Below are 12,307 nucleotides of genomic sequence, written 5' to 3'. Positions count from 1 at the left end.
TTTTTTTTTTTTTTTCTACTTTGCCTGTATTTTTCTTTCTCACTTTATGTAAGTCACCACAAGCTTTTTGTGGAAAATGAAGGAACAAATGATTCATGAATAAAACATGAAGATGTAATCTATTTTTATTGCATTATTATTCTTTTTTTTTTTTTTTCAAGGCCAAATGTTTGCGAAGAAGAGCAGCTGACTGTGGTGGGACTGTGACGCCCGTGTGTCCAAGCGTTCACGCACGCCATCAAGATCTGGAAACAGGGCTGCACCAGCTGACTGTGGTGGGACTGTGACGCCTGTGTGTCCAAGCGTTCACGCACACCATCAGGATCTGGAAACAGGGCTGCACCAGCCCACGGTGGTGTGTGGGTTATGAAAGAAGGTAGAGGTGTTCCGCTGTTTCGTGTTTGTTTCTAAAAATCAAAGCCAAAGCCTAAACCGCATCTAGAGATTTCATCCAATACATTTGAGAAAATAATTATATAAGTACACAAGCATAAGATATGCCCATGAGGAACTTTAAAGGTATATATTTTCCTTCAGAAACATAATATAGTATTACTTTGGTTCAAACCTCATTTCTTTGTGAGGTATTTGGGTTAGATGCCATTAATTTTACTTTTTGACAGGATAGGCACTGAAAGCCATGGATCAGAAGGCTGAGAGACACAAGAAATATTGTGTTAGTTTGCTAAATTTAGTGTACCTTGGATCCAAGGCATCTATGATTCTGAACTACCATCTGACCTGCCCCTGGTTCTCTTGTAACACTTTGAAACCTAGAACTTCTTTAACATCATTATGGTCTTTGAATTAGGGTTAATAACTCAGCTGCCTGGGAGAGGAGAGAAATGTGTTTTTTCTATGCGTGAAGACTTCATAGGGACTTTAAAAAACAGATTTATAAAATATCTAAGTATTTCTTAAATATTTGCTAAGGGGTTCAAGTTTTACGTAAATGAATCAATTTTGTCTGAATTCAGGAAACAAAGTTTAAAAATGTAACTTTAGATTAATGAATTTATTATTACTAATATCACTAGTATTACTTAAAGAAAATTGATGGCGTGTGTAAATAAGGGCATTTGCCACTATATAGAAATGGCAGAACACTGGTAATATAAGACTAGATTTAATAAGACTAAATCATTTATAATTGTGGATACTTACATATACACTGCGTGTGTGAGTAGTGGTTTTTGTTTTTTGTTTTTTTTTTTGGTCTATACTCAGGACCTTTAAATTAATTTAAATCAGAAAAAACTTCTGGCTTTTGCTAGCTGTGTGACACTGAAAAAGTTTCTACTTTTCCTGTTCCTTAGTCTGTAAAGTTAGAAAAATAATACTGTACATGGATATTACAAGGATTAACTAAAAACGTATTTAACACATGTGACATGATTCTTGGTACACAGTAGATATTCGAGTCCCTGATTTTGAAAATGACTTTTCGATTAGATATTTGGCATCCTTTCCATGAAGCTTATCTTCCCTGGGGACTCAAACGGTAAAGTATCTGCCTGCAATGCAGGAGACCGGGTATGATCCCTGGATTGGGAAGATCCTCTGAAGAAGGGGATGGCTAACAGGGCCAGTATTCTTGCCTGTAGTATTCCATGGACAGAGGAGCCTGGCAGGCTATAGTTCATCAGGTCAAAAGGAGTCAGATAGGGCTGAGTGACTAAAACTTTCACTTTTTTTTTCACTTCCATGAGATTTAACTCCTGTTGATATTAGTCCAAACCAAAGAAAGTCAACTACTACATAGACATTCAGATTTGGGAAAGCAAACATGAATAAATAAAACATGTTTTATGTTTATTTTCAAGAGCTTAATAGTTTTATGCATTCCTTTATTCAGCAAGTATTTATGAAACTGCGTTTGGAGTTGTGGCATGCCAAACTAACATCCCTTTTGTTTGTATATAAGTAAACAAATGTATACTTATATTCTTATTACAGAGATGCACCTCCAAAATATTAGGGGGCACTTCAAGATGGTGAATAATCAAGTGTCATAAAAAGAAAGAAGGAAAGTGAAGTAAAGCATCTGCCTGCAATGCAGGAGACCCAGGTTCAATCCCTGGGTCGGGAAGATCCCCTGAAGAAGGGAATGGCAACCCACTTCAGTATTCTTGCCTGGAAAATCCCATGGTCAGAGGAGCCTGATAAGTTACAGTCTGTGGGGTCGCAACCAGATACTAACTAAGCGACTTCACTTTCTTTCTTTCTATTCTTTCTTCAAGATGGTGAATAGTCAAGTGTTATAAAAATGACATTAAATCCGATTTTCAAGAGAGGAGAAAGAACACTGTACATTGACATGATGCAAAAAGAGGAATTGGAGAATGTGAAATTTGAAATTGGCTTTGAATATGAAGGGGATTGGGCTTCCTTAGTGGCTCAGTGACAAAGAATCCACCTAAAATGCAGGAGACATGGGTTTAATCCCTGGGTTGGGAAGATCCCCTGAAGGAGGGCATGGCAACCCACTCTAATATTCCTCCCAGGAAAATCTCATGGACGGAGAAGCCTGGAGGGCTACAGCCTATGGGATTGCAAAGAGTTAGACATGAGAGAAGCAAATGAGCACATAGGCGCATATCACAAGGTGATATGGGCTGGGGATGTGAGGCTAGGAGAGAGGAAGGCAATATAATACTTTGGGGATAAAGAATAAATAAGGCATCAGTTTGATAGGAAGGAAGTTATCTGGGTTAGTGATATTATGGTTCAGTTCAGTTCAGTTCAGTCACTCAGTCATGACCGACTCTTTGAGACCCCATGGACTGCAGCACACCAGACCTCCCTGTCCATATGCCAGTAAATTTGGAAAACTCAGCAGTGGCCACAGGACTGGTAAAGGTCTGTTTTCATTCCAATCCCAAAGAAAGGCAATGCTAAAGAATGCTCAAACTACCACACAATTTTACTCATCTCACAGGCTAGTAAAGTAATGCTCAAAATTCTCCAAGCCAGGCTTCAGCAATACATGAACCGTGAACTCCCTGACATTCAAGCTGGTTTTAGAAAAGGCAGAGGAACTAGAGATCAAATTGCCAACATCCGCTGGATCATGGAAAAAGCAAGAGAGTTCCAGAAAAACATCTATTTCTGCTTTATTGACTATGCCAAAGCCTTTGACTGTGTGGATCCCAATAAACTGTGGAAAATTCTGAAAGAGATGGGAATACCAGACCACCTGACCTGTCTCTTGAGAAATCTGTATGCAGCAGAGGAAGCAACAGTTAGAACTGGAGATGGAACAACAGACTGGTTCCAAATAGGAAAAGGAGTATGTCAAGGCTGTGTATTGTCACCCTGCTTATTTAACTTATATGCAGAGTACATCATGAGAAACGCTGGGCTGGAGGAAGCACAAGCTGGAATCAAGATTGCCAGGAGAAATCTCAATAACCTCAGATATGCAGATAATACCACGCTTATGGCAGAAAGTGAAGAGGAACTAAAAAGCCTCTTGATGAAAGTGAAAGTGGAGAGTGAAAAATTTGTCTTAAAGTTCAACATTCAGAAAATGAAGATCATGGCATCTGGTCCCATCACTTCATGGCAAATAGATGGGGAAACAGTGGAAACAGTGTCAGACTTTATTTTTGGGGGCTCCAAAATCACTGCAGATGGTGACTGCAGCCATGAAATTAAAAGACACTTACTCCTTGGAAGAAAAGTTATGACCAACCTAGATAGTATATTCAAAAGCAGAGACATTACTTTGCCGACTAAGGTCCGTCTAGTCAAGGCTATGTTTTTTCCTGTGGTCATGTATGGCTGTGAGAGTCGGACTGTGAAGAAGGCTGAGCACCAAAGAATTGATGCTTTTGAACTGTGGTGCTGGAGAAGACTCTTGAGAGTCCCTTGGACTGCAAGGAGATCCAACCAGTCCATTCTGAAGGAGATCAGCCCTGGGATTTCTCTGGAAGGAATGATGGTGAAGCTGAAGCTCCAGTACTTTGGACACCTCATGCGAAGAGTTGACTCATTGGAAAAGACTCTGATGCTGGGAGGGATTGGAGGCAGGAGGAGAAGGGGATGACAGAGGATGAGATGGCCGGATAGCATCACTGACTCCATGGACTTGAGTCTGAGTGAACTCCAGGAGTTGGTGATGGACAGGGAGGCCTGGCGTGCTGTGATTCATGGGGTTGCAAAGAGTCGGACACGACTGTGCAACTGAACTGAACTCCACTGAAGATGGAGATGGCAATGGCACTCTATTCCTGTACTCTTGCCTGGGAAATCCCATGGGTGGAGGAGCCTGGAAGGCTACAGTCCATGGGGTCGCTAAGAGTTGGATACAACTGAGCGACTTCTTTCACCTTTCACTTTCATGCATTGGAGAAGGAAATGGCAACCCACTCCAGTGTTCTTGCCTGGAGAATCCCAGGGACGGGGGAGCCTGGTGGGCTGCCGTCTATGGGGTGGGACACGCCTGAAGTGACTTAGCAGCAGGTCTATTAAGAGGTCAGCAGAAATAGTGTAGCGTTTTGTTCATTATTTTGTTCATTGTTCAATCTTTTGTTCCTTATTGTCCTCCCCCCCAGGAGACTTTGTAAACTTTTTCTCTTTCTTTTAGTAATTGTCCCCCTTCCCCATGAAGGTTCAGTATCACAGATATGCTTGTTTCTGTTTCTGTTCTCTGCTCATGTGTAGGACCACAGACCGTTGTATTACTAAGATTTTTCTCACCCCTCCTACCCAAGAACCAATTGTTTGCCGCTTGTGGGTGATGTCACCACTGATGAGAATGCACACTGTCATGGGACTCATGATGAGGGGATTTCACTGTCAAATTGAAAGCGTGTGACTTATTATCCTTCTAGATTTCATTATTCTCTTCATAATCATGGGTTCCATTTTTCATAGCTTCAGTGACCCTTAGGGTAGTTTATACTACAGGACTTGCAGTCCCTCTTAATTTTCAGTAACCTGTATCTACACTGAATCTTGGTTATGTATTTAGTGAGGTGTGTGTGTGCGTGTGTGTGTGCACATGCATGTATAATGTATACAAATTATATATTGTTCTATTATATATATGTATATAGTGTGTATGTGTGTATAAATGTCAGGATTTAGGTTCCAGGGAGAATTTGATAGTGGGTTTAAGGTGACAGCTCTGGCCCTAAGACGAAGCATTACCTTAAGAGGAAAATAGGATCAATCTCATTCTTATTCCTTAGGACCCAATACTACACCATCTACAGACAGGCATACAGCCTGGAGCAGCAGACCGTCTACAAGTGCTGCCCCGGTTGGAGCTGGTGGGACAATGAACCTGGCTGCCTATGCTGTAAGTTATAATTCTTCCTGTCTAACTCTCTGTCACTAGAAGTAATGGTCTCACTCTGTTTGGGGCTTCAATCATATCATGCTTGTCAAGCTTTAGGCATCTTTAGACTCACCACAGATTCAGAGCATCTCTTTGGACTGAAGATGCACACATGGCATGTACAGAAATCTGCAGAAGCCTTTCTGTTAAGCATTGCTAATGATACGTCAGAACTCAGGACCCACGGAACTGCTGCTTTATATTCTGTCTCTTTATGTAAAAGGCAGTTTATTTAAAGCCAGACAGGTTACGCCTAGTAAGCTTCCATCTCCCTTTGCTGTTTGCCCCTTTCCCATATCATCAGATTTGTAATCCATGGCTGATTCAAAAGTCCAGAGGGAAATCTAAATGGGATTTCTTGACTTGTGCTTGTCGTGATTAATTGCAGAACTAGGGAGGCAGTTTACTTTTTAAGATGAAGTATGCAGTCCTTTCACAAACCTCTAGTGAGGGTATTTAAGGACCTTTGGTGTCTCTCTGACAGCCCTTGAGCAGCGGAACTAGCAGCATTGTATAGTTCATCCACACCAGAGAAACGAATCCGTTTAGCGACTCCGTTACCTATGTGTTTATGGTTATTGCCAAGTCACTTAAAATGCTTCAGTGTGTTGCAATCAATGCAGACCACAGCACAACCATTCATCTCTCCTGTTATCCTGCACCTTCGGGAGTTTGTCGGCATCCTGCTCCCTTCCCCACCATGCTTTCTGCTCTTGAATGATTTTGGTGAAGTTGCCTCAGGCTTTCCATATTAAGCAGGCTTAGGGTTGAGGGGTACACTGAGGGGGGGGTGGTCATTGTATTTTCATGCAGTGCTAGGCCACTGAAGATCAGTGGCTTAAGCTCAGTAAATATATCTGCCCACATGTCATCTCAACTATATTATAGACTCCTGGAAATTAATGACTGTGAGATGAATTCTTTATCTTGTGTGGCACCTAGCACAGTCCTTTGCCTCTGGTAAGTGTTTGTATTTCCTGCTTGTGTTTTAGATTTGCTTGAGTGGCACAGCCATCTTCATGGAGTTCCTATAGACTAGTGCTTCTTTTCTTTCCTTTAGTTTTTATTGGAGTGGAGTTGATTTACAATGCTCTGTTAGTTCAGGTGTACAGCAAAGTGAATCAGTTATACATATACATATATCCACTCCTTAACAAATTTGTTTCCCATAAAGGCCATTACTACTCAAACTTGAATCTGAATACAAATCAGCTAGTACCTTGTTAAGGTATGGATTCTGATTCAGTAGGTCTGGGGTGGGGCATTTTTACGGGCTTCAAAGTGATATAGATGTTACCACATATAGAGTTCTACAAGGCTTTAGAAGGCAATGGCCTTAATTGGTAATGAAAAAATCTGTTTTTGATGGAGAGGCTAGAGGAGCTGGTAGAAATTTCTAGATGGTGTCTATATTAGCAACTTGATGCTTACACTGAGGATTTTCTTTCCTTCCCTATACTCTGTTCTCTCCAGCCTTCTTGTCTACCTTTGTTTTAGCTGGCTCTGCAGTGGAGACTTGTGTCCATGGGAAGAGATGCTCAGAGGGTGAAGTCCAGTGGTGCCAGTGTTCGGAGGGTTTTCAGGAACCCCACTGTCAATATGGTGAGTTGCCAACAAGACCATTTTATTATGATTTGGAGCTGTCTGCCTTGCTTTTAGGGGCCAGCCAATTTTGTCGATTCAAACTAATGGCAGGGTTATCCCTCTGGGGATTGGTGAGCAGTTGAAATCAGCCACTAAGCAAAAACCTACAACCTACAGTGTACTCAGCATTGAAAATTATGCTCTGCAGTTTAGTTTTAATTATTCACTATAAGAGTTCAAAGGGTAGCAGTAAGTATAAAATAGTCTATTTTGTAAGGGAAATGGCAGCTTAATAAGAAAACCTCTTTCTGACTTTCAGAAGTTAAATCTTTAATGGACCCATGGTTTGAAAATGCTGGTACAGTATTCTGTGAGATTTATGTGATTTATGAATGAATAAAGTGAGGATTAAGACAAATTCAACATGATGTGATATTTACTGCTTTTCTATCCTTTGTGTTTTGTAAAAAAAAAGCACAAAAAACCTGACACTTGCATGATTCTCAATGTGTCAAAACTTGGTAACCTAGTTTTCAAGGTTGGAGCTTAACAACTGTCAATTTTGGACATGTGTGTTTAAGATGTTTCTTGGGCAGGAAATTCTCAAAATGGCCAATGATGTGTCTTTTACTGCATCTGCTATGAGATTGGGTGCTTTCAGAAGGATTTGTTTCGACTTGATCATCTGATTCTAGTCTCTGGAGGATGTGAATCCATCTGCATTTATCTTTTCAAGGCAGGGAAAACAAAACCAAACCTATCACATAGAAGTTAAAGAAATAGGTATAAAAAGTGAACAAAAATATTGTCTTCATTATCTTCTGCTGATACATTTGCCTTCTCTTATCCATTACGTGAATCTTTGTCAGTGAAGCTGGAAGGTTGCTGAGAGCTCATCACTCATATTCATTTGTCTCCTCTGCCCTTGGCATAAGGGTCAGGCTCACATTTTTTTCCTGGGCACCTCAAAGCTATTCTTCTTGTAAATTAATCTTGATATTCTTCTCTAGGTTGTTTCCTTTTTTAAAAATTGTGAATTAAAATAAAGCTGATTTTCTATCCCAATTTATTCTTTGACTATGGAACACTGATTTGAAAACAGAGGTCTGAGCTCTGGAGAGTGTCTTCAGTTGTTTCTATTAATTTTAAGATGGTAACCGAAGCTGTACATTGTTCCACGAGACCAAATTATTTGCCCCTAAACACATTGCTTGAACTATTTGTGCCACACTGGTTTCCTCATCTTGATCATTATCTGTGATGGGCAATTACACATGTCATTGATTCATTAAAATTTTTAAAAATCAATTATTACTTTATTAATTCATTTGTTTTGGTAGACTAGATTTTGTAAAACATCAAGTCCCTGAGGAGAAAGGTAATCAAAGAGACATATGGTAATGATAATAGCCTCAAAATTATACCTGGATTAATTTATTCTTTATTTTTCTACATTAGTACTTGAATATTTTGATTATTCCAATTTCTTAACAACTTTTATTTACCAAAGTAATTAAAATGCTTTTTGAAATTCAAGTAGCTAGATGTATTCTTTAGTTTGGAGTTGGTGAAAATACTGGATGATTTTAAACCCATGCAGAATAAGTATATATTTTCACAAGTTTGTTTTTATACAGAAAGGTTCAGAAGTCATGAGGAAAGGTGGACCACACAAAATACCATTTAGGATTCTGCATTGCTCTTTTAAGTACTGTTGTCCAAGTGTGTTTACCTATGGATTTTGACAGTGTTTCATCTCTCACTGTAGAACTCCTGTTGAATGTAAAAAGAAAAATTGATGAACCCCAAGGGATATATATCCTGAAGTAGAAGTTCAGGAATCTCCTACATGATTTCACATTTCATCCAGCAAAATGAGATATCGTAAAGTATAGAAATTTAGGAGTTTGGAGGAATTTTGAAGACTTTCTAGGAAATCAAATATTTGGTGAGACAAGTGGAGAATACAGTTAAGAATACAGTTAATATATTAGATGAGTCTTGAGAGTAGATTAAAAATAGAAATTAGAAAAGATTGTTTTAAAAAGAACAGAATTGATAAGATATATATATATATATATTCTCTCAATCAGGTGGATTTTAGTTTGGAAGCACTGCTTGAAGCCAATCTCTTATCCAGTGGCTGGATTTGAGTTCTGAATTATGAGTCTATAAACCTTGGTCTGATAGGCATTACTCTCTCTCCCTCTAGATATATTATATATATAAAAATGAAAATTAATTTGATGTTTTTCAAATTATATAAATAGTGATTCAAATGATAAAAATAATTCAAATTTAAAATGTTTTAATTATTAAAAATTAGCAGTTTATACAATATAAGAAAGTAAAAATCTATAGTCCTATTGCCCTCAGAAAATCATGTGGTTATCCTTTTATGTATATTTAATCATATTCATATAACATATGGAATTTTGTATAGATGAGATTGTCTCTTATATAATGGTTTTATCATAAATGCCCTCCTTTTTTTCTTAATTACTTTTTCTGCTTTGCTCTTCCCATCCAGTATTTTCTCTCCTCCCTAGTAACAATCTTTCCAATACTCTTTTCTATATTTCCCTGCACATCTGGAAACATATACAAACAGCTGCATACCATTTCATGGTATTGATATGCCTTAAAATTTCAACCACCCATGTATTGATGAGCATTCATTTTGTTTCCAGCTTTTTGACACAATATCAGTGCTGCAATAGTATGATGCTTTTAACTCTGTGAAACAGACTCCCAGCAGTGGGATTGTTAGGTTGAATGAATATGTGTTTTTTTTAAATTACAATGTACTTAAGGATCAAAATATTCATTTAAATTATTTGTGAAATGTTTTGTGGGCCATGGCAATGACTTTATAAGCTTATTTGGTTGGGATGGATTAAAACCTAGATGAGTGCTAATTACTTAATTTTTGACATGGTAACATAATGGAGAATCACTTGCATCTTCATCTAAAATGAGATGTCTGATAAAATATCTAGGATCAGTGTTATTGTAAACATGGATTGCTCTCAGTATAGAATAAAGTTGACTTTATTTGATATGTATGGGAAAAATAAGTCAATAAAATGAGCCAGATGGGCCTTATAAAAATGGAGAAAAGAATCTAGTCCAGAGAGAGAAGGGACATGCTAATAACTGAGAGAAATGCTTGAAGTTGATAATGATTCTAAAATTGCTGATCTACTTAACTCATTTGAAAAATCTGCCTCTAATAAGGAAAAATGAAGAAAATGAATTTGGACAATTAGGAAGTAATGAAGAGCTTTCTAAAATAGCTATTGATTAAAGGAATCAAAGGGAGTACTTTGAAGATTTGAACACATGCAAATCAAGCTAGATAGCTAGTGGTTAAATTTTCTCTTTTTTAATTCTATGGATCCAGGCAAAACAACTTGGAGCTCCATTAACTGATTAATATCACACACAGAGTCACTCCTTTTATTCCTCATCACTTATTCCATCTTCCTTTTCCCTGGTCAGAGGTCAAGTTAAATTATAATATGCCTAATAGTGAGATGCTAAGGCTCAGACATCTTCTTATTTCTTTCATTTATATATTCATTCATTCATTCTTCTAGCCAGTCTTTCAGTTAGTCAGTAGATATTAATATCTCACGCCTAGTCTGTGTGCTAAGTGCTGCAGATTCCAAAACAAATGTGGTATCCTTAGTGTGATAGGAAATAGAGACCAGGAAATTAGTGATTCTAATATAGCTCACGAATGCTATGACAGAGGATAGTTCTGTCCTAAAGAAAACAAGAGAGGGTTGCTAAAGGTGATGCTCGGAAATAAAGGAAGTTTTAGGAAAAGATTTGAAAACACAAAGTACAACTTATTCTTAAAGAGGAACAGAACAATAATATGAAATTTGGCATAGGAGATAGAATATTTCCCAGATATATTAAAAACAGAGCAAACTCAAGGGATAATAATAATAATACAAGTAGTTCTCTTGGCTTCAAGAAGAGATGCACATGGGACATGGCAAAAACAGCTTTTCTTATGTCCAGGGCAGCAGTTCCTTAGCTTTTCTTTGTCCAGTCAAACTAGCTTTTCCAGAACCTCTTACAAAGGTGGTTACTGATTCTTCAAGGACTTTGCCTTCCCTAAAATCAATCCCTGAGAGGCAGGCTTTTAGGCAGAGTTTCTTGAATATACAACCCTACTGTTTGGTACTTTATTCCTATACCAGAGTCCCCAGACCTCTCATTTTCTTCAAGTGTGATGTTTAGGCACTTTAAAAATAGAATGTTGCTGGAATGCTGTCTGTTGACATGGAAAACCTCTGAAGTTCTGGGCTAGAGGTTGGGTCTTACCAATGACCATTTGCAATATCTTGGAGATGGCATTTTATAGCCCTACAGCTTATTGTCATCATTTGTAAAATAATGAGCTCTAATTTTCCTGTGTACCTTCCATGTACCAAGCACAGTTCTAAACAATTTGTATGGATCAAATTGTTAATCCTTACAACAAGTCTATGAGGCGAACACTCTTATTTGTCCATATTTGTACCCAGCTGAAGCATATGAAATGAATCAGCCATATGCATATGTATATCCCTTCCTTCTTGGGCCTCCCTCCCACCCACCCCCACATTCCCACCCCTCTAGGCCATCACAGAGCACCAAGCTGAGCTTCTTGTGGTTTATAGCAGGTTTCCAGGGGCTATCTGTTTTGTGGATGGTAGTGTATATATATTGATCATAATCTCCCAATTTGTCCTGCCCTTTCCTTCCCCTGCTGTGTCCACATGTCTGCTCCTTACGTCTGCATCTCTGTTCCTGTCTTGGAAATAGGTTCATCTGTATTATTTTTCTGGATTCCACATATATGTGTTAATATATGGTAATTAATGCATTGCTTCTTTTTATTGATTGTATATTCCCTGAAAATCTGTAGGGGAAATGCACTAAGTGAAGGGGGAAAGGCGCCTGTGGTTGTTTCGCTTCCCATTCTGTGGGAAATCTGAGCAAACTTTGGGTGTTGGGTCACAGGTGTGATTTTCAGCCAACCAGTGGATTCCAATCAAGGAGCCCAGCAAGCTCTTTGCAGGATATATCTCTTCTATGCAGATAGGAGATCAGAACAAAGAATCTCCTTAAAGTGGCTTGTCCCCAAGAGCATTTTTAATTTGAGAAGTGGTACAGGTTGAATTGTGTCACCCTAAATTTGTATGTTGAAATTCTCATCCCCAGTAGCTTATAATGTGACCTTATTTAAAAATATGATTGTTGTAGGTATAATTAATTAAGATGTGATTGTATGAAAGTAAAGTGGACCCTTAATCCAATATATACTGATTAAAAGGGGAAATTTGGACATGCAGGTATGCACACAGAGAGAATACCATGGGA

At 38.4% G+C, this 12,307-nt stretch overlaps 1 protein-coding gene across 1 annotated transcript in view; it reads left to right on the top strand.

The window, feature by feature from the left end:
- The window catches only part of LOC102190915 (EGF-like and EMI domain-containing protein 1), a gene marked incomplete at its 5' end in the record, with an annotated part of 494,420 nt that continues 482,400 nt past the window's right edge, over positions 288 to 12,307 (top strand). Inside the window, 3 exon segments of the mRNA XM_018050267.1 lie at positions 288 to 376; positions 5,196 to 5,305; positions 6,842 to 6,946. Of these exon segments, the coding sequence (XP_017905756.1) occupies positions 288 to 376; positions 5,196 to 5,305; positions 6,842 to 6,946 (304 nt within the window).

The sequence above is a fragment of the Capra hircus genome, chromosome 1 (genome assembly GCF_001704415.2).
Source record: "Capra hircus breed San Clemente chromosome 1, ASM170441v1, whole genome shotgun sequence".
NCBI lineage: Eukaryota > Metazoa > Chordata > Mammalia > Artiodactyla > Bovidae > Capra > Capra hircus.
The sequence above is the reverse complement of the archived record's forward strand: the minus strand, read 5'-3'. Positions and strand labels throughout refer to the sequence as shown.